Source organism: Octodon degus, unplaced genomic scaffold (genome assembly GCF_000260255.1).
Source record: "Octodon degus isolate 3935 unplaced genomic scaffold, OctDeg1.0 scaffold00090, whole genome shotgun sequence".
In the NCBI taxonomy this organism is placed as follows: Eukaryota; Metazoa; Chordata; class Mammalia; order Rodentia; family Octodontidae; genus Octodon; species Octodon degus.
The window spans coordinates 6770454-6794324 of record NW_004524666.1 but is presented as its reverse complement, the minus strand read 5'-3'; the positions used below and the strand labels follow the sequence as shown (position 1 = coordinate 6794324).

General features: G+C 37.9%; 1 protein-coding gene across 3 annotated transcripts in view; it reads right to left on the bottom strand.

Moving 5' to 3' along the window:
• Sobp (sine oculis binding protein homolog) overlaps positions 1-23853 on the bottom strand; it is a 171555-nt gene extending 147702 nt beyond the window's left edge. For 2 of the 3 annotated variants that reach the window (XM_023722352.1, XM_023722353.1), the window contains exons 1-3: positions 23505-23853; positions 10625-10763; positions 8612-8797 (exon numbers count right to left, since the gene is read on the bottom strand). In XM_023722352.1, coding sequence (XP_023578120.1) covers positions 8612-8797; positions 10625-10763; positions 23505-23600 — 421 coding nt within the window. In that variant the 5' untranslated portion in view covers positions 23601-23853. Of the gene's footprint in view, positions 1-8611; positions 8798-10624; positions 10764-20950; positions 21034-23504 lie in introns of all 3 variants that reach the window. The other variant, XM_023722354.1, reaches the window with a different exon arrangement.
• Positions 23854-23871: the final 18 nt, after the last annotated feature.

Genomic DNA, 23871 nt, shown 5'->3' with positions numbered 1-23871 from the left:
ACAGTCTTTGGGGAAGTAATGATAGTTAGATAAAGTCATGAGAGTGGGACACTCATGACTGGATTAGTGAACTTAGAATATGAGACACAAGGCAGCTTGTGCTCTGTCAACCACACGACACAGCAAGAAAGAAGTTACCTACAGCCCAAAGGCAGAACACCCTCACAAAAAAGTGAGGGTCTCTTTTAAAAAGATGGTGTAACATTTTACTTTTTCAGTAAATGTGGCTAAATACACTGATTGAGTTTTAAAATTCTGCCCAAGCCAATGTTGTATTCCTAGAAAAAAAAAATCCAAATTAGTTATGATTTATTACCTTTTAGTATATATCACTGACTGGTTTGTTCAGGATCTTTACAACAATGTCCATGATGAACAATGACATTAAGCAATTTAACAAACTCAACTATATTAAATTATCATTGCCCTTAACTTGTTTCCCGTGGCCTGTAATGTAATCAAACTCATCCCTAGATCATAAAATGTGTGAAAGTGTTTCTTCTTTTTTAATTCTGTAGGAGAGTTTCTATAAGTTTGGTTCTATTTTTTTTTCTTTAAAATATACAATTTACCATTGAAGTCATTTAGGTCTAAAGTATTCTTTGCAGAAATGATTTAATTATTTGATTTCTTTTTAATGTATTTTGTCCAGAGTATCACTATGTAGCTCCAACTCATAATGATCCTCCTGTTCTCAGCCTCTCCAGCGCTGGGAATACAGGCATGTGCCATCACACCCAGTCTCAGTGGCCAGCTCAACAACCCCAGAGGCAGGCCGGCATGGCATGAGGTGCTGGGGATCAAACTCCAGTCCCTGCACTTGCCTAAGCAGGCGCTTAGTCTGCTAGGCTATCTCACTAGCCCATCATTTGATTTCTTTAGTGGATATAGGACTACTGAAGTTTTCTATTTCTTCTTGTCTCTGATTTATTAAAGTAGATTAAATGCAAAGTGATTTCTCTTATGCAGAAAATTTAGATGTTAATTCCAGTGATCACCGCTTATGTGTAACATCAAAGAGATTAAGCTTAATAACGTATGGATAACATAGTCTTTTTATTTACTCAAATTGAATGCTTCTAGTACTTTTCATTTTAAAAAATATATATTATTTCAACAATCATTAGAAATTGCCCAAGTGGCATAAATCTTCAATCAGACTTTTGATTGCTATAAAAGCACATGTAAGGAAGTTTGCTTTAAATTTGTTCAATTAACAAGTACAGATAAAAGCATATTAAAATATGTCTTTTTAAACAATAAAATCAGGTAAGCAATTAACTATATAAGTTATAAAATCAAGATTTTATGAATGTGGGAAAATCACAACTTGGCCTAAGCTAATCATATCTCTTTGCAGACAAAGAAATTAAGGATCAGAGAGGCTAAGTGACTTATCTAAGAATACATGGGCAATAAATGGCAGAGCTGGCATTAACAATACGGGTCTTCTGGTTACTGCTCTGGAAGTCTTTCTACCATACCATGCTATCATTCAAATTATACATTCCTTCTAGAATTAACAACGATCAAACACATTAAAGTTTGCCCTGCATTTTCTTAAAAAACTTTTGATTGCATTGAGACAGAACAGGACTTATTTCATAACAGCTAATATTTTTAGGTTAAATTTTGGGTTTTTTACCACATTTAATTTCAAATAATTATCTTCTGGCCTATATCATGTTTTTAGGATATATATGTTCTGATGACCTACCTAGAAACTTCCAGCTCTCCCTATTTTAACAACCTTAGTATTTCTTCCACACACTTTCCAAATGCAGATGAGATTATATCAGACATCCCAAAGTCACAGTGGAATGATACTTTGATTATATGCCAACTACACTGTAAGTTGTTGGTAGTCAGGGATGGTAAAACATGTTTGTATTGCTAGTATAATACAAGAAACAATCAGTAAATACTTAATGGACTGAAAAACTGACATAGTACTTTAGATAAACCAGTGGTTATGAAAAGGGAAACGTAATGTGTAAGTTCAAATATCAACTCTGCCATTTATTACCTGTATGATCTTAGGCAAGCTGCTTTACTGCTCTGTCTCAGTTTCCTTATCTGCAAGACAGGGTTAATAACAGCATCCTCATAAAGTTGCTATGAAAATTAAATGATGTCCAGTAATACAATGCCTGGTCCATAATGACAGTTTGAAAATTATTAAGTATGATGAGATTATGCCATGTTATCAACTATTCCTATTCCTGTCATCCAAATTTCTCCTAAGTGAAAACTTGGAAAACTGAGAGTTCAGTAAACTTCTTTTTCTTTTTATGAGAAATATATCTAGTACATAAATAGTAAGTCATCCAAATCCCATTACTAATGGGATTACAAAGTAATTTTATTTAATAATCATATTTTAAGAGTTGGACGAGTAAACACCAAAGCAATTTTGATTAAATCCTGTTTTCTCAATGGCTATTTGGAATATATCATTCATATGTAAGCCCCAAGAATGTTGAATAACAGATAAAATAAATAATGACCATAATGCAAACCACATTCTGATTTGTACTTTCCTGCAAGTAACGGCTCCATGTATGAATTATAAGAGCCAAAAAGTAACATGCTTATTAACTGGGGGTTACTCAGCTACATACATAGAGCTCAACAGATCATGTGGGTGTTTCCATATTCTCAGTTAAGCTAATGGTTCCTTGGAGCCCAGTTCTTATAACCCCTGAGGAATTCCAAGATTTGCCTGAAAAATATATCATATTTCCATGACTATGCAGGAACATAAACTGGGAAAGCTCACTGAATGCTAACCATCCTGGGAGACAGGAAATGGCCGCTGTTTTCAAAGAAAGGCAAGACATTTCTGCACAGAGAAAATCAAGCTAATCTTAGGAGATTGGCCTCATCTAGTTCACACAAACCTGTGCATGCTGTGTGGAAGAAGCCAACTTTTACCCCACCCTTGGGAACATAGTGGGTAATATGAATAAGGGCACTTTATCATCTGAAGTAAAAGGTATTTCATTCAAAGCTGCCACATAAATGCAATGAAAGAAATATGTTCCCTTTTTTTCACATTTCATTTCATTTCAAAGTATTCAGGGATTTACAGGGATTCTGGACTCAGAATAGGCAAGTTGTAAGCCTCTAGGAAAACCTATCAAAAGACTCCAATCTACAATGTGGTTTCCTAGATACACAGTATTTCCAGCAGCTGTGAAGTTCTCACTACAAAAATTTGGTGTAACTTTCCTTATGAACAAAAATAATTATACCAATAGGTATTTTTTAAAAATTCTTAAGAGTAAAAAAAAAAAATTCTTAAGAGTAAGCTGGTATGTGCCTGCAATCCAGCACCCAGGAGGATGGCCAGAAGTGCAAGGTCAGTGTGGGTTACAAAGCAAGACTCTGTATAAAAAAAACCCAAATAAATAGATTAATAGATAAATAAATAAAATTCTTGGGAGTAAAATGTCATGGAGCAAGCCTACAACTTGAAGAAAAATCGCTTGCTTTAGGTGCCAAGTGTCACAGTCTAACCCCTGATCCCTTTGACCAGAGGTTAACAAGGTATAGAGACCCAAGCCTGCCCAAACCCTGCAAAAGCCTGAGGTCCAGTCAGTAAAGCCAAGTGCTGCTATACCAGTAAAACAACAAAGACCATTAGAAGGCCTTTGTAAAACTTTTTAGTCAAAAATGCACTTCAGGCTTTACTTTGGCTAGCAACCCTGGGGGGGCAAACAGGAACACACTCTGAAGACACACTACAGCACAGTCTCAGCACCTATGCCCAAGCCCTTTCTGGGTACAAATCTTTTCAAATGAGGTCCCAAAGGGGCTGAGATTATATCAAAATCTCTAACATGAGAAATACAACAAAGTGACAGTTCACTTGAGCAATGCTTTCAAAACTCTAGCTAATATGTTGGGGGGTTTTTTGTATTATTTTGTTGTTTTTTGGGGGTGACTACTTCAGATTATGTTCATGATGATTTTTTTTTCATTAGTAAAGAAAGAGGTTTTTCCTATTTGTTCAAACTAAGAGCATGAAGGCATGTTTACATAAAAAGATAAGAATTGGTCGGTGCTTTTTTATTATTTTCTAATATACTTATATCAGATTTTTAAGTGGCAGTTCTACAGCCTCATTCTCCTCACTTCCTACTCTGCAGAGAAGTCTGCGATTATTATTTAAGGATCATAGTGATTCCCTTCCCTGCATGGGGAAAAAAAAAAAAGAAAAGCAAGATCATGGCTATTATCCTGTGTTTATAACAAGTCTATTACCATAGTAACCCCTGCAATATCACAAACGGTACACCAAGGACCAGGGGCTGTTTCTGAGGGGGCAAGGACAGCTCAGCCTTGGAAGATGGACACAAACGTGTGGCCGCAGCAAGATCAATGCCGTGATGATCATCAAAATACAAGAAGCTCTCCTTCTTGGGGGGGGGCGGGGGGAGACAGGGCCAGAAGAACAGTTCCCTGGGCCCAGAAGTAAGCTACACCCACACTTCTGTACGCAGCTGTGCAAAAGGAATGGAAATCCAAGCAAATGTGGTGTCAGTGTGTTCCCAATCACAAGTATTCCACTGGGCCCTCTAGCTGCCAAAACATGGACTGGATCCAGTGGGGAGTCTGCCTGAGCGCATGAAACACTCCCAGGAACCAGTGTCTGGCCACATAGAACCCTCTGGTACCCCAGAAGAGAAGCAATTGCCTCACATTGGTAAGCACTTGAAAACCTACCTAGGAACAGGCCCTTAACCCCACAGAGTCTCAGAGTTAGAGCGGCCTCCCCCCAAAACATAGACTTTCAAAATAGCCTTTTGCAGAAAGAAATTATATATCCTGTCACCAGGATATACTACATGGAAAAGCATTATTATTCTGATAAAGCCTGGCAAAATTTTGTTGAACAGGTTAAAAAGACAACTTGTAGTAAAAAGAATATTCATTGAACTATGAGCCAGAAGATCTAGTAGTTGTCTTGGCTCAAATGGTTAGAAGCCACATGACCTTGAAAAAGCTATGCAACCTGTTTGAGCTTCAATTCCTTATTTAATGGTATCTGACATACTATTTCTCATAGTTACTATAAATACAAAATTAAAGAATATGGGTGAGTTTCACAAACTATAAATGATTTAATACAAATCTAAGGCATTCTTCTTAGCATTAGCATAGCTAGTTTATAGTACAACAGAAGTGATTTGAACTCTAACACAGTAATCCAGAGGATACATACCATCCTCATCTTCCTTATCCTAAAACTTGTAAACTATTCAGGGGCTTTAGCAGGGGTTCATTATCCTCTGGCCACTGACCCATATCAGTTCCCCTCAAGAATGCATACCAACCTATATATGTTTAGAATACTGACAGGTGGTGTACCTCAATTTGATTGCCTTGAATAAAAATTCTGGTACAAATTTTAGCAAAGTATGGATTGAACACAGGACTTTCCACATTAGATCAGTAGTCTACCACTGAGCTAAACTCAGCCTCTTTTTAGTTTGAGACAGGGTCTGACTAAATTGCCCATGTTGGTCTTGAATTTGGGATCCTCCAGTCTCAGTCTTCCAAGTAGGTAGAAATACAGGCATGCTACTATCCCTCCTCTGTATTGTTTTTTAAATTACAAAATTGATTTATGACTTTGGAATTTATTTTTCTACTTCTAAATGTTTCATTCAAATTTTAGCAAAGAAAGAATTGAAATGATTAACTAAATGGAAGCTTTTGGATCATGTGTGGACTTGACTTTTCCATAGATAGTTAATAACAATGGAATCCTCACTTTACTGTCAAGAAAACTAGGACCGGCCAGATAGCTTAGCAGATTAAAGCGCCTGCTTAGGCAGATGCAGGGACTGGGTTTTGATCCCCACCGATCCCTGCCGGCCCCACCCCTGGGGCATGCTGAGACCCCTACTGAGACTGTGCACACCTATAATCCTAGCTTGGGAGGCTGAAAACAGGAGGATCACTACAAGTCCGATCTGTGTAGTGAGATCCTACAGACCCTGTACTAAATACATGAATGAATGAATGAATGAATGAAAGAAAGAAAGAAAGAAAGAAAGAAAGAAAGCAAACAAACAAACTGTGGTCAAGGTCAGATAGGTTGTGACTAACCCAGACAAAATATTAACATTTTCCGTGAGCCATTCGTCTTACATTTGTGCAACAAAATTTGAGTATCAGTCATTTATTCAACAAATATTAGCATGCCAGTGTTCATGACATATCCTGAAAACCAGTTAAAAAAAAAAACAAAACACTATTTTCCTACTGTTTCTGTTCCCTCTTTACAATATTACACAGAACACCTTGCCAAGTCCACAGCCTGACTGAAACTCAATTCATCTTCCTGTTATTATGAGACTTGGCTTATTTTACCCTAGCACAAGCATCAGCAAACTAGGGTCAAGGCAAAACCCTGCCCATTGCCTTTTTGTCAATAATATTATATGGGAACACAGCCACATCTATTAGTTTATATATTATCTGACTGCCTTCCTACTCCAATAGCAGGGTTCTGTAGCTATGATAAAGCAAACTCCTAGAAAGCAGAGAACCTTCCTGTATCTTCCTGTTGTTATCTAGAACCCTCAGTGGGGGTTGGACAGAATATGGACAGAATCAAGGTTTGAGAAGACACAGAAAATTAAACACATCCTTCCCTACTTTTTGTTTTCCACAGATGAGTGCCTTGGAGTTCCATGGAAGACAGCATAAAACCACTGGTGTTTAGTTATTCTGGCTTCTAATTCCTCAGTGTTCCTATGTCTAAGACTTCCAAGACTCAATTTTTGGCCTCTGTCCCTTTGCATATTTATTTCCTGATCTGATGTGGAATTAGAGTTAAATAAGAGCTGTGTGCTTGAATTCCACGTGGCTGGCTCAGCAGGAAACTCCAGGGCAGGTTTTTTTTGGCGTGGCAAACTCATGTTAGCCTCAACTATGTTAATTTCTAAAGCTGTCTGCTTTGCTCAAATAAAGCTTAGAGAAAAATTTGCATTAAGATGCACACTTTTTTATGCACAAACTACATGCATGATGACTGTAGGGCAAAAAAAAAAAAGGTATGGTGCTTGCTAAACGATCTTTGTGTGCCAGGCACTATGCTAGGTGTTTTTCATACATTTCTCATCTCCACAACTACTCCATAAGAAACACTGGGACTGCCATTTTACAGATGGGGAGTGAAAGGAGAGAGGATGTAACTTGTCCATGTTCACAGAGCTACTCAGTGGACACCTCAATCTGAACCCAATGTTTCTAAACCTGAAGCACATTTTCTTCTCACTTAGCCATATATCTCATTGATACCCTCATCATCATCACCCTTCACCTAAACCACGGAACATACATTCAAACAGAAACTCAACATTTACAAAGTAAGTCACTTTCCCCCCTCAATTGCCTATCTAAATAAAATGTCTTTGATGCTTTGGATGTAAATTTGTGTCCTCACAAAGCAATCATGAAAGGAAAATAGGAACATCAATAAGGAAAACTTTATATAAACTACCAAGTATATTAGTAATTAGTAGACAAACACAATTATAAATTACTTTAATAGGTAAGTAGATCTTGATGACCTACCTAAGAATCTCAATTTACCTCTAAACTGTAGAAGACCAAGCTGAGAATGTGGCCATAAACATGAAGAGAAATGTGAGCAATGCTTGGATTACAATGTAAATGCATCTATAATATAAGCCTTGGAACTTCACCTACAATTTCTTTACAGTTTATGGAAACATAAGCAAATACCTATCTTTCCTAATAAAAACACAACATTAACTTTCGGATATTACAATAACTACTACTACTGGAACTCAGAGTTTATTATTGTTAGGTTCTATACACAGAAAAATAACCAGTGTCACATTAGGCCTTCTAGCATAATTCCAACATTTTGCAGCAGGCCAAGTAAAATATTACTTAACTTCTTGCTGTATGTGAAACATATCTGTAGCTGAGCTTGCTATATCATAATACTCAGTCCATTGCCATCTAGTTCTAAAACACTGCCATGTGATTTTCTGAAAATATAAAAGCACTGCTTACATTTTCATCCAAGTGAAATCCAGATCTCTAATATTTTAAGCTCTAAAGGACAGCTTTCCAGGAGCTAGAAGGAAGTCTGTGGAAATAATGCATAATGTAGCTTGTTTCCTGAATGGAGTTGAAGGAAGGTATGTTGAGGACTATGTCTACCACCTGTCCTTTCATAAAACTACCCTTTCTGCAGAAACTCCAGGAGACCTGGCCCTGCTTATTCACCACCCAGTTCAACCAGTTACTTTTTTTTTTCTTACTAACTAATCATTGTATATAATTTTTCAAGGACTATTTAATCCTTTTCTTAATTGGTGACTTTAGAGAATCTGGTGAGAGAAAAAGTTTATACTCAATTAAAAGTTTATAGACTAAGAGTAGTAGATACGGAAATTTTCCTCCTACAGCAATAATACTTGAAATGACACATGCTAACATTTCTTATGTCCCAAGTTCCTAAAACAAGCTTTACCTTCTTTTTAAAGATTTTAACAATTATTCATAAGATAGTCAATACAAACGTCCATGAATCCTTATCACTGGAAACCTCAGTAGTATTTACCTGCTGGTGGCTTTATGAAAGGTGGAGGAATTAAAGGTACAATAATGGGCACATTGCCATGATCCTTTGATCCTGCAGGTGAGTCACTGAGTCCATTTCCAGTGGCAAGCCCTGAATAGCCTGTGCTTATATTGTATGGTGAAATAACACTGTCCTCAGGTAATTTGGGTTTTGGCAAAGAATTTTCTGTAAAAAAAGAAAAATATATTCAATAACAAAAGAACTTATTTAGTAGATTTAAAACTTTCCTCACATAAAAGAATCATGTAATAGAACAAATTTTTCCTTACAAACCTTAAATAATTTACCAGAATTTCACAGTCCATCTTAGAGCTTTTTGATCTAGCTACCATGAATTTCCAATCAACTCCTTTAAATTTGCTCTACTATGATAGTTAATATCCCAGTTGAATCACGGTGATGAATTTTAGCACTCTAAGTTCCCATAGAAAATTGAGAGGCAATTAACCTTTTTCATGTACAAAGTGATATATGGCAAGCATTGCTTCCTAGTTACCAAGGGGAAAGCCTAACGCATTCTCCCCAGCATTCGAACTAAGTAGGTCTCACTGTAGTATAAACAATAACCATAACACACTCAAAAGATCAATGAGAAAAAAAGCAGACAATTCAGAAGTAAAGTGCTATCTGTTGTATCAGGTATTGGTATCAATTAAAAATTAACAAAAATGAAAATAAAGTTTGTGCATTTTCTGTACGAAAACTTTTTTTTTTTTTTTTTTTTGGCAGAACCGGGGATTGAACTCAGATCCTTGCATTTGCCAGTCAAGCACTTATCCTACTGAGCCATCTCCCCAGGCCCCAAAACTATTTTTTGAAAAGCTTCAACCATGGAAAACAACTTTCTCTGTCTAATAGCATACCATGGCATTTTCCTTCCATGTTCCCCAGAGGCAAAGATTATTGCCTAGGCCAAGTATTATACGAGCTATTAGTTTATAGAATATAAATTCATGACTTGCATTTTTCATTTACAGTGAAATTGATGATACCATCTAACATGATGCACAATTTCATAGCAAGCTTAACATAAAATTTGTCACATACATTCAATTCCACATGCCTGTAGGACAGCTCATTTACATTTCACAGCTTGGCATAAGAAAAAGCACTATCTTAAAGACTAGAAATAAAATGCTTGAACAGGTAGTTTATGCCAATATCTTCGAATGCAACACAAATACTGACCAAATTGCCAATGATGATGCACGATTTATTTTACTCGTTTTTATTAAAATTGAAATTATTAAATTATATAAATATGTTGCTTTTTCACGTGTTCCTCCTCTTTTACAAACAAATTGTTGTTCCAAATTTAGTTTCAGCACTCACACAGGCTTCTCCCTCAGATATCTGGCCCTCCTGCTCTCTAGCAGAATTAGTGTAAATTCTGCTCGACAAATCCTCTCTGATTTTTACCATGTAGTTGGGCTTTATGAAAATTCTTACAGAATAACATAGGATATAACCATCTACTGCTCTTTTACTACTTTTCTGACCCTATACAAAAGTATGGGGCAGAGGAAGAATGAAAATTTCAAACATACAATGGAAATATGGGTTCCTTTTAGAATTTCCACCCATAAAAAAGTAAGTATTCCTAACAGTGAGTCTCTCATGTAGTCTGAAATGTAAACCTAACATTGCATTTAGCAGAAAGTCCCAATCTCTGACAACTGATGATATAGCAAAGGGATCAGGAAACTAGAAGTTAAGAAACCCTGTCTCTTCCATGAATTTATATACAGGACAATAACACTTAAGTTCCTGAGTCCTTGTCTGGAAAGAGATTAAGCTATGTCCATTTTTGCGTTATGCTATGCTCTTATATTCTGTAGTCTTGTGCTCTATAGTCAAGTGCTACTGAGGATATATATTTAAATCAACCATGGACAAAAATCAACAAAAATGAATCCCAAAGCAACTCAATTCTGGCAGGTTGAGATAGTTAATCCTTTTTTGCATGAACAAAAGAACATTAAATGTCATTACCTTTGAGAACAGAAATGTGCTGCCGGCTCTCCCCATCTGCAGGGTAGCTCCTGAATTCAATATCTTCACCATCTTTTAATTCAACCTTATCATAGCCATACCAGCCAAGGAGTTCATTCATGGTGTTTTCTGCAAAGTTCTGAAAAAGAAGCATAAGCTCCTACTTATTTCTATAATCAATAACTATTCAAAAAGAAAACATAAATAGAATTGTTTGCCCAACCCCATTTAATGCCAGCCCTGCCCCACTTTCCCTAGAGTGGTGTTCATTTTTCAAATCACGTTCAAAAATTGTAATGCATTTAAATCACAGAATGATGCATCCAATTATAACAGGCCTTCAGACATTTGCAATTTAAAGATTAAAAAAAAGGTATTTGTCAGTTTTACCTATGAATAGGAAGTCCTATTTTAGCATATTCTTCTACAAAGCTTATATCCCACATTAATATAAAAATATTGAAAGGTAAAGCATGAAAAATAGCTAACAAAAGATTTTGAAAAAGAAAACAATCAACCTTTTTGTGGTTCAGAATAATTTAAATTAGAATTGCTTTCTGACTAAGGTATTGTTTCTTAACATTTATCTCAGATAAAGCAAAATCTCAACAAAGAAATTACTGCTCAATTGTCAACCACTCACCATACAGAAAGCTGAATAGGTTACAAGGGTCTTCGTTTTTAATTTTCTCTCTTGCAAGAGTATCTTTTAAGTCTATGCATAATTTGCTTTATATATTTTATTAGTGACAAACTCTTTCTCTGTGAATTCAAAGGTCATTATGATTGTCTTCTCATAAATGACATGAAAGTACCAAGTAATATTAAGGTTACTAGTGCATAGATTTTGGATAATGTGTAAACTATTTTATGAATTATAAGTCAATATGTAAATATAAAGTATTATTACTGTTACTATATACATCAAAGTTTGGAAATAATGGGTATAGTTGGACAGATTTAATACCTTATATCAAGTGACTATGTTATTAACTTATCAGTTGCTAGATCTGAAAATGAGATGTAATACTATGTGTGTTAATGACCTAATGCATGGATGTGCTTTAAACACCTATTTGGCAGGGCAACCTGAGCCTCCTAAACTGGGATAGAAAATCTATATATCCTAACCTCTGTGGTTCTAAGAATATTTTATTATTCTCCTCAGAAGCTGTCATTTCTGAATTACACTGGGATATATAATTTATGTACCTGAAACAAAGCGCAAAGCTAAGCCAAAGTGTGCCCAGCCTGAATGCACGAGTTCCATGTTTTCTTGAATTTCATGACTTAGATTTCATCATGGGTTGCAGAAAAAATAAAAGATATTACACTACTGACTCCACAAAAAACAAACCTGACATTTCAAACCACCCACAGGATGCTGCATTTCTTTACTTTAGTACCCACTTAAGCTCTGAGCTCCAACTGGGTCAATCTGGGATGGTATAGTGCACCAGCAATTAAAAAATATATCTAGCCAGATTGATTCAGTCTTACCATTCACAGGGCCAATAGTCAGCCATATCAAGCTTTAGTGAGGCATTTATTCTCTCTGATGGCTGATCATGTCCACATTAAATAGACATTCTTTTCATGAACGCACAAAGATGATATGATCGATATGAATAATAAGCTCAGCAACCTCAGGAATAACACTGAAGAGAACTAAGCTAAATGCTGCTCCACTCAATCAAAAGGGACCCCTTTAATGAGGCATCACTCTCCCCTAACACCTAATTTCTTTCACTATGCTGAGTGCCTGACTGGAGAATGACATTCCCTACACACACAAATCAAGGTCTTCCATCAGTGGTCTGGCAGCAGAAATCTCCAAGGATGAAACTTACACTTTGTATTGAAAAACCCATTTCCAACAGCATTAAAAGCCAAATTCAAGCCATCTTATTGGTCTGTGTGCTGTTTGCTCCAATCTCTAACAGAACTACATTAACAAGACAGAAAATCTTTTGCATAGCAACTCCAGGCTATCGTATCCAGTTTTGTACACCATTCCTATCAGGAACTATTTTCTCTAGCTCTGTCTAACCTCTGAAGTCACACAAAGGCTACAAATGCATAATTCATGCATCAACTTCCCAGGGAAGGATATAAATTAGTTTGTTTTACTTCAACTGCAAATCCATTCAGCCCTTCACAACCAAACCTAGGAATGGGATCCAGAAGTTTCACATATTAGGATAAAAGCAGAAACCTCGACTGGATTTTTTTTTTTTTTTCTGTAACAGGGATTGAACTTGCGCTTGCCAGGGAAACACTTAGTCTACTGAGCCATCTCCCCAGCCTCAACTGGATTATTAACACCAAATTCATATTATTTGGGCATCTTAAGTCCATCGGTTTAGTTCAAGGGTTTTGCTGAAAACTCAGAGACTTAATGGAGCAATCACTATGAACCTGATCTATTCTATGATTTTCAAGTTACAATAAATGTCAGGGAATATAAATTCTAAAACACTCCCTTTCTTGTCACTACAAATAAAAACACTTTAATGTTTTGCTATATGATTGCAAAAACAGAGAACAAAGGGCTTATAAAAGCTCACACCATAACTTTCCACCCTGCACAAAAGGCTCATGAAAGAAGAAAAATGAACACCAAAGTTCCTTATAATAGAGCCAGAAGAAATAGACTAGTACCTCTATTGTATACAATCTTTATCAAGAAACTAAAGAATTCCAAGGAGTAACTAATTTTTAAAATTTGTAGGTAGAGTTTGATGATAAATATTATATGGACTTATTATAACACTAAAACAAAGGAAATGAAATGGAGTTCTACAGTTCCCATCCAAGAATATAACATACTCCTAGAGAAATGTTTAAGTCCCATAAGGCTTTTCAAATCTTTCTGATAGAGAATTCCAACAATTATTTTAATCAGTTTTTTTTTTTGCATCATTTAAAAAGCTACTCCAATAAATAAATAAATAAATAAATAAATAAATAAATGCTACTCCTACATTTTGGTGTGGTGGTGCACACCTGTAATCCCAGCACTCCACAGACTGAAGCACATGGATCACTGAGACTTTGAGACCAGCCTGAACTATAAAGTGAATGAGTTGCAGCCAGCCTGAATTGCATAGTGAAACCCAGTCTCAAAAGGAACAAATAGGGGGCTGGAGAGATGGCTCAGTGGTCTAAAGCACCTACTTAGAACAAGCTTGGCAAAGCATTGGGGACAGCGGTTCAATCCCCAGCACCACATGCCAGCCAGCCCGCCCCCTGGTGGGCTGAGCTGGCCACACACCTCTCTCTCTCTCTCTCTATCTCTCTCTCTCTCTCTCAAATAAATAAAAAAAAAAGAACAAATAATTAATTATTTAATTAATTACCCTCTCCTTAAATTTTTTTTTAAAAAGATGAGAACAGGTGATAAGAGTTAAAAAGGAAGATGGATTTTTAAGGTAAAGATCTTCACTAACAAGGTAAGTTTCTACACTAAGGGGAATTGTGAGATTTGTTTCTCCCCACCCAAAAAAAACTTTACCTAGCATTTCTCCTGAAGAGTTAGGACAGGAAACTGAAATTGAAATGCTCTTAATAGCTTCGTCAAGCTTTAGGATTCTGTGGAGTCCAATAACTTCTACTTATACAAAAAATAAAATACCTTTTGCAAAGAAATTACGTAATTATAGTGATCACACATCATGAATTTTACTGAGCAGTCATTATTTCAAATATTTTATCACTGCTCCCATAAACCATTAAAATGTGCCAGAAATTTCAATATTTTGGCACCCAAATTACATTTTGCAGACTGCCTCTTGCCCTTGGAAGTGACACAAAAATCCTCTCTCATACCATGTGGTCCAATCTAGGTTTGGAAAATAGGTCACTAAAACTATAATGATAATGTCTAATACTCTTTGAGCACTTTGCAATTTTTCCACATCCTTTAATTCTCTTATTCCTTTCAGTAACTCTGTTAGGTATTTGGTTTCCACGATAAACTTTTGGTAAGTCTATGCAACACCCTTATTTTACAACAAAAAAAAATGAGAATGTCATGAAGGTAAAAACAAGCATCACCCAGGAAAGTCAAAATGAAACACTTTCTGATTCTTAGTCTGGGTTTTTATCTACTATAAATTATTATGGCCCAACATGTCAGCCAATGCCAAAGATGTTACATCCCTGAACCAACCAAAAAGTAGCAAAAAAAAGTATCATTGAATATCAACATCATAAGTGGAGTTTGTCACTCAGGGCATGTTTGCCAATTTTAAAACTTCACTTGCTTTCAGATTTGATCACTGGGTTCTAGTCTCCTCAATTACCTGTTGTTGCTTCGTTCTTTTTTCTTTTTTAGTACTGGGAATCAAACTCAGGACCTTGCACTTGTCAAACAGGCACTTGTGCCACTGAGCTATATCCCTAGCTCTTCCTTAATTACTTGTATTAGATAAGGGAACCTTGAAAATTCAACTAAAATTGAATTTTCTCATTTTACAGTTTTTTACTTTACTCTGACTCCTTTGTACTTACAATATTTAATTCTCCTACCTTTTCATCAACTTCCTAATTTCCCTCTCACCTCCAAGGCTCCCAAGGAAAGCATTTAGTGTGAAAGCCTGCTCTCTTCTGAGAATTAAAAACTTAAATAAAGTGAAGGATCATAGAAAAATAGTGTCAAAAGGAAATTTTGCTACTTCTTCACTCTCCCTGACTTCTTTCTATACTAAAAAAACTTACTCTTGCTAGATCTTAATTCCCAGGACACTCACTAGACTCCCTCCTTATTCTACTAGAACTACTACACATATGTGAAAGCTCAATCTAAATGACTTTTAATTAAACATTTCACCAGGTAAAGAATAGTTGACTTCAAGGCACTTTCAAAATTGCAGTAATCGGGCCAGGGAGATGGCTCAGTGGAATAAGCGCTTCCCTGGCAAGCGCAAGGGCCTGAGTTCAATCCCCGGTTCCGCAAAAAAAAAAAAAAAATTGCAATAATCAAAAATTCTAAAAATATTTCTACAACACAAGTATTCAAAGTCTTCAAAAAGGACTGATGATTTTATTTACTTTGGAAATATTAAATAAATTTTAAAACAGAAGTAGGCTCACCTAATTTTTTTTTTATGTTAAGTCTTGGAACAGGGGCTCAGGGAGATAGCTCAGCAGCATAAGTGCCTGCCTGGCAAACTCAAGGTCCTGAGTTCAATCCCTGGTACCGCAAAAAAAAAAAAAAAAAAAAAAAAAAAAGTCTTGGAACTGAATGTCAGTATGTTTTCAAATCTGTATCTTACCCAAAATAGCAAGAAGTATTCAAGGAGCTTCCAACCATTTACCCAAATGAGGGACAATATTGGCCTCCTTCTCTAGAATCACAATTCCATTTTCATTCCAAGTCTCAGTTCTTGTAAAATATTTCATCTATCCCAAATATCTCTAAATTACTTCAAGGTGGAAAACTTTTATTTCATGTTATGCCTCCGCAGAACAATGTTTGACACTTATACTCAAAATGTGCTAATTCATTTGGATATATTCAGAAATATTTTTTAAATTATAAATACATAGAAATGATCAAAATTCAGGAAAATCTGATTCTAACAATAAGCACTCAAAGTTTAAAAAATTATATGTGGTATTAGTGAGTACTCTCATATTAGTAAGAACTTACATTGAGGGCCGGGGAGATGGCTCAGTGAAATAAGTGCTTCCCTGGCAAGCGCAAGGACCTGAGTTCAATCCCCAGTTCCACCAAAAAAAAAAAAAGCACATGTCCTGAAAGAACTTACATTGATATAACTTTTAGAAAGGATACATTTGGCTCTATGTATTAAAAGGCTTAAAAATTTGTGCACCATTTTACTCAATAACTTTATTTCTAGTCTTTTTAGAAACTGTTCTTTAAAAATAGGTTAAGAAATATACACATTCAGGAATATTTATCTCCATGTTGCTTTCTCAGAAACAAACTAAATGTCAAACAATAGTGACTTGGTTAAATAAATTATAGTTTAGTTATATAATGGAATACTATTTCACCACTAAAATATACACTGTAAATTTCTAGTGCTATGAAAAGCTATTAGCAATATATTGAGTTTTAAAAGGAAATTTAGTACACTATAAGATCATTTTTGTTTTTTGAAAAACTATATATCATACATAGAAAAGGGCATGAAAGACATACATCAAAATGTTGACAGTAATTGTGTCTGGGTGGGAAAATTATAGGCTTTGTTTTCCTTTTTATTTCTATTGCTTATTCTACTATTTCTGTCATGTCTGTATTATTTTTGTAAAAATAGAAAACTAGTTTTAATTAAAAATTAACACACAGTCTCACTCTAGACAACTGTAACAGTCATATTCACAGCCCTAATGAAAATAAAAGGAGTCTGTCAGTTACATTACTTAACTTCAAAACATTCTGACATGCATTATCCAAAAAGCAGAGCATATGAGAAATAATTTAAAAGGGAAGGGAAACTCCCAATCCTGAACAATTTACAAGGCAGTAGGGAAAACGCTAGTATCTCTGCTAGTTAAAATGATGAATAATAAAATGATGGCTATGTTGGGAAAATATTTTCTCTCCTTTGTCATCTCTATATATTCTGAGTGACTTCTGAGGTAAATAAGCATCTTTTGAGTCACTAATAAAGAAAAGGAATCTGCAGAAGATAGATACAGACTTGTTCAAGTTCCAAAGTAAAAAGTGAAGTTTATTGGAAGTCTGTTTCTAGTAGTGTTCACAGGCTGGCCCAGGGCTAAATTGTCTCTTTTAACACAGATCCAGTGGGTCAGTTTCACAGTATGGTTATGGTTACTTTATCATAAAGTAAACTTTAAATTGTGCAAAAAGAAATATTTGAAGAACCCCTCATAGATTACAAAGTATGGGCACATTCATGATCCCATTGGATCAGGTAGTACAGTAAGGATAGGCCACTCCCCACAGATGACCTATTAGAAAGTCATCCACATGCATAGAATAGTAACAATGGCCAGATTCACACGTTTGATGCAGACTTACACATTAAGCCCTGATGTTTTCACCTGAACTACAGCTTTCTAGCTTCAAACCCTTTGAGGATCATTACTGAGCTCCATTTTGGTTCATTCTGCAGCATTGTTATCTACTGCAACACAATGATTTTAATGCAGTACTAAGCACAGAGAATGTAACACTAATACTCCACTAGAAGGAGATCTGAGATCAAACTCTTGTTCTCTTATTGATACATTCAAAACTAGATGCTTATATAATTAGCATATGAAACCAAAATCATGTGCTACCACATATAAAATTTATGGCATTTTTGTCTCATTGTGATATAAAGCAATCACATACTCACATTTTAATCTGCTTCCAAGATATCAACTGTCCTAAAAGAGTCAAATGAATGCTGCAGTATTGAAGAGCCTGGCCTTCTGCTAACACTGTGGTAGGCATGGCAGGTGTACAGCTGTGTGCAGCTGTGTCCTATCACAGCTGCAGAACTGACCCCCCCCAAATTACCAAGACTTGTTACATTGTTGTCCTGTCTGCGCCTAAAGCAGAACAGAGTACCACAGGCCTTTGGCTGTATAAGAAATATTAACACCCATCCATCTACAGGTTCTATGATATACATTCAGTAAATCTCACCCACCACATGCTGTCATGTATCTTTAGATGTTTCAATTGGAACTATCGGAAACACAGTGCTCTATTTTTTTTCTCTTTCAATCCTGCAATATTCCTTTCCTTTCAGGAAAATAATCAATAATCCAACTAACTTGAGAGTATGAATGTGGCTGAATTCTCAGTCCACAAGAGGAAGTTCTAGACTTCAAGGATTTCTGTAATTCTTCTACTACTTCTAATATGTCAGGAGCAAGAAGAATATAAAGATATTTCTTTTAGAAGATATAAAAAGCTTTCTCACCCTAATGAGACATTATCCTGAAACTCTCCTTTTTAGAAAGTCCCTTGAACTCACTAATATTTGCCCTTTTTTAGACCCTGTTTTTTACTTTCTTTTAAAAACTGTGTTACCTCTTGTTTCTCTAAGTCTGTCTTTCACACAGTGAGAGCAAGGCTTGGCTTCTCAGAGCAGTGCTTGGCAAGCACAGAGGCAGGAAACACAGAAGGGAATGAGTCTGTCAGACTCATTTTCTTCTAGTTCAAATGTTTATTTCAGATCTGGGAGGAAGTGGAGTGGTTCCTTTCCATTTCCTCGTCTCTGGAACCTGTGAGCTGTCGACGGCTTAGAGAAGGATGCTATACTGCACATCACACTCAGCAGCTCACAGATGGGGCAAGAGACTTATCTCCGAACCTGCTCGCACCCTACAAAACCCGTAACTACCCGAGCCCACCCAGGACTATCTTGTATAAAGTCCAGCCTGGAGCCCTGCACAAGACAACTGTAACAAGTCTTAGTAATTCCTCTATACCTGCTCCAAAGCAGAAGGGTGGTGTCCCAGCCAACATTAGTCCCAGCCCTGCTGCACTGCACACCTGAGGCTACGTGTTTAGCAAGGAAGACATAATTTAAGAATGCCTTGGGGGATCTGGTTCCAAGTCCACTTTCTAAGCTCCTGAGACTTACTGCATTTGACACCAGGATGGCATTTCAGCAGCAAAACTCAAAATACTCCCACTTATTAATGAGTTAATTTCAACCTTATACATTTCTATTTTCCAATCCACACTCTGATTTTGTGCTTGGTAAACACCAAGCTATTTATCTCACTGGACTCTGCAACTTGATGTATTGTGTATGCAACTGACACAGGTCATTTCTAATGCCAAATAGAGACCATCAGAAACCAAACTAGAAAATCCTGTGGTAAGTTTCCTACTAAACTCTAACAGATGTGCCTCTCTCAGATTGTAAGCATCAGGACTGAGCATAATGTTAGGTACAAATTACTTACTGAGACTATTTATAGACAGAAACCTTCTTCAGCAAAGGTGAGACCCTGTGACATTTAACAGATTATCCTGTAGTTTAGCAATTGATAAAGAAGCCAAACATTGTAAGTACATTAATTATGGTTTATTTAGGAAAGTTTCCAGGACAGAGAGCTTGATATAATCATGCTGGCTTTGTCAAAGAGTTTTAAAAGATAAAAATCTGACTCATTCTCTCTACTTAGAGTTTAGATTTTTTGAGTTCTGTTATTGTTTAGGAGCTGTTCGCTAAGATCGATATGCACAAAATAAATGTCCTTAAGTATAGCACTATTTACACTTACACATATAATTATGCTAACACATTCACTAGTACAAACTAGTTTTTATATTTGCCATGTTCCAGAACCTGAAACCAATTAACTCTTTCATATGTGGAAATTCCTTCCTGACATCCATTTATTAAGACACATGTGAGCCAACAGTATATCAGAGACATATTAAATTAGACACTCCCAATATTCACTTTAAAAAACAAAAGTAGGCAATATATAAATTGCATTGCTACATGATTTTTAAAATCTTCTCTACTAATCACTAATTAAATAAGCATACTCTTTGTAAGTACAACAAAATAGCCACTTATTTTTAAATCAAGAAAAGAATGAAAGGAAGAAGATAAAGAAGCATATTGAAGCGAACGTTCCTACGTTCCTACGTGAAGATATTTTCACTGAAGTACACCAGAAGCACGCCAAGCCAAGTCATGTATTTTTCACACACAAGATTATATTGTATCAAATTTAAGTTTGTTACAACTGCCATGTACATTAAACCAGTGATAACGAAAATGTAACTCAATATCTGATCTAGTGAAACAGCAACCAGCATTAGCTCCTAGCCACATGAAGACAATCTCCAATGCCATTACTGGTGTCAGCTAAATCTCAGCCAGTCTGTCTTCTCTGGCCGTTTTTAAACAAATATGTGACTATCTCAATTAGGGAACCTTGAAGGAAGTCTCTGAGATGAGGCAATTTTGTCTCTCATTCTCACTACCCTGTATTTGCTGTACTTAAAATAGACACTTGTACCAATGTCCTTTAGAAGGAGAAAAAAAAAAAATCACATACACACCAGTCCCTTTTCTTTCAGCTCACAGAGAAGCAACTTGATCCAACCAGTGTTGAAACCTGAGTAGGTCACTGTACACCATGATAAAATTCCCTAATCCTTGGGCCAAATCTCCCCAAGGGGGGCCTCCTCCTGAGCCTCCACTTCCCAGGCTGACTTTTCCATTGCTCTCTCCTCTTTCCCCCTTTCATTTCCCCTACCTTCAAGCCTTGATATGTGATCCGAGGAGGGGGCTCAGGTTTCCGTTTTTACAGCTTAGGCCGAGCTAGCTGTATACATTCCTTTCTTTCTGCCGGGCAGTGATTACTTACCAGGGCTTAGTTTACACTGGTCCAGATGAAAGCCGTTCAGAAGGCAAACACAGCCAGGCAGCTCCAGCGGCACCGATATGAAGCTGCACAAGGCCACATTGTGTTCTCAGTGACATTTTGTTGCACACATTTTTATACAGGGCAACCAACTTGTTATGTTACTCTACACTTCACATTCCCGGGAGCTGGAGGGATAATAATGCCATGAGGTTTGGGGAGGGGTTTTGTTGCTGCGGTTATTCACATTAAAAGCAGAAAATATTAATGAGATCAAAACAACCCTTTGACTTTGAGAAAGCACTTTTTAAATAAGAATTCTTGGTGCTATTATATTACAGGAATGCCTACCAAACAATTCCCCTAGACATTCTGGCTTGTTGTGCAGGGACATGACTGAAAAATTTGGCCAGCAGTCTCTCACATTGTTCCAAACGAGAGAGAAAATACCAATCCTACAGGCAATTGAATTATTTGCTGTGCAAAACTTCTCATTTAATGTTACTCTGAACTGAAATGATGAAGATTAAAACTTCAAATAGTGGATGGTGATTTGGAAGAAAGAGAACATTTTAAAGAGTATATTCTGCACAGCAAGTTTAATTCCATACTTAGTCCTGCATATTGGCTAAAAATTGTGTAATTTTCCCCCTTCAGACAATGTTGTTTTTGTTTCTTCCTCACCAGTTCAGACAAACATCTGTTATACTGTAGAAGGACAACTATCTCCCAAACCACGGAGTGAGCCTGCAGCCAAAGTCAACAACACGAGCCCCAAGCATCGAGCACAGTCAGCCTTTATATTCAGCCAGGATAACATTTCACATGTTTTGATTAAAATTAGCTAATTTGTAATTCTAGAACCTATGAAACTTAAAAGCTGCCATCCATATAGATCACGTTAGACAGCGTTTTAAAGGGCCAGAACACGCTGGGATTTCCTAGGGGCCTTCACCTCTCTCTTCTTGTCCCAGTCCCAATTTAAAACAAAAAGGAAAAGTAATCTGGAAACAAAGGATAAGAAAGATGGGCAAGTGAGAAGAAAGATTGATTATGGCAAAGTAAATTCCACCCTTATAAAGACTTCCATTGGTCTATTTCCCCCTTTATTTCTTTCCCTTTTAAACTGTCTATCATTGCAATCAATGGTGGACCATTACAAGAAATGGCATTGATTTCCAAGGCAAATTTTCCTTATTTCTTCTTTGGACTGATACTGTATTACCATACTTGCAGGAACTAAGTCCCTTATCCAGAAATATAACCCTAATCCCAAAATTTAGAATACTACTGACATTTCCGAGAAGAAAAAGCTACGCATTTGCATCTAACACATAGATACACAGGATGTATATACATGTGTTCTCTTCCAAGCATGGGCTACACGCAAGGCATTCCCATTGAATATACTGATTCTAATTTTTCAAAAAAGACGTCAAAACGCAATAAATAGGACTTAGTTGCATATCATTTACCCGGTTTGTCTTTTAAATATAAACTTAACCAAATCTGACTAAGTGTCCTGAAGAAGTCTATGCAGATGACTACGAAACGCAAACTTACTACTTGTTTGGTAACTCACATTATTAAGAAAAAGCTGGGGATAAAAAATAATTTTTAAAAAATCAAGAGAGAATCAACACAAAATTCCTAGCTCGGGGAAGGAAAAAACAACACCACAGAAAATAAGGCAGTGGGGCGCAGAGTTGGCTCTGGAACTGAACTGTGTTCTTATGCAACAGCTTCTACGCGAACAGCTGGAGCGCCCGGTGCTGCGCTCGCCACCTCTGGAGCACCGCTGGCTTGGCAGGGAGCCCGGCCACGCCGAGGTCTCGGGGCTGGCCTTTCCGAACAATGGGCAGGCACCCTACGAAGGCCGGCCGGCCGCCCCGCGGACAGCTATCCCTCGCCAGGGATGGCCGGGGTCTGCCTCCCTAGGAAGTGAGCCACGCAGGGACAAGCGGGCAGGCGGAGGCAGCGATGGTCAGGAGCGGGCGGGGTGGGCCAGGCGAGCCCGCAGGCAAGCAGGACGGTGCCCAGTACCGCTCCGCCCCGGCCGCAGCTGCCGAGCACTGACAGCCGCTAGGCGCTCGCAGCTGGAGACTTGGGGCGAAGCGGGAAGGGAGCTGAACTGTGGAGAGGGTGGAATCGAACTCTCCCGCGATGCCTCGGCCGGCCGGGAGGCTCTTAACTTTGGAGGGGTCCGAGGGACGATTCCGGAAGGAGGGAGAAAAACCACACCGCCCTCGAGAAAGCTTCTTCGCCAGCACCTGGGCCCCTGGCGCCCTCCCCCTGAAACGCATCTGTGCCAACCTGGGGTGTGTAAGGTGAAATACTACGTGGCGCCCCCACCCCCTCCTATCGGAGGCTGGCAAATTTCGGGGACACAGCCCGCGAGTTAGCCTCTACTTTGCACCTGGAAGAGGAGCTGAGCCGTTCAGGGCATCCTAAGAAACTGACAAGCGCGCCCCGGTGCCCCCACGAATGCACACAACGGCCCAAAGGGAGCGGGCGCGAGGACGAGCTCGGTTTCCCCGGCCCCCGGGGTCCAGAATACCTTCATTTCCTCATTGATCTCCCTTTTCACGGGGTGAGCCGGTTTCCTGCTCCGTTTATTTTCCGGAGGTCTCCCTTCTTTCTCCATTTCTGCCATGTTTTTGTGTCTGGTTTCTGTGGAGATGAAATGGCTGCTGCCGCCGCCGGCAGTGGCGGTGGCGGTGGAGGTGGTGCTGATGGTGGCGAAGCTGGCGGAGGTAGCGGTGCTGCGGGCCGGGGCTGGGCGGGCGGGGGAGGCGGGCGCGGGCGCGGGTCGCTTCTAGCGGCGGAGAGCGTCAGTGGCGGGGAGAGGGAAAGGTAGCTCGGGGAGCCTCGGGGATGCCGCCGCCGCCGCGCCTGCTCCTGCTGCCGCCGCCGCCGTGGCTGCC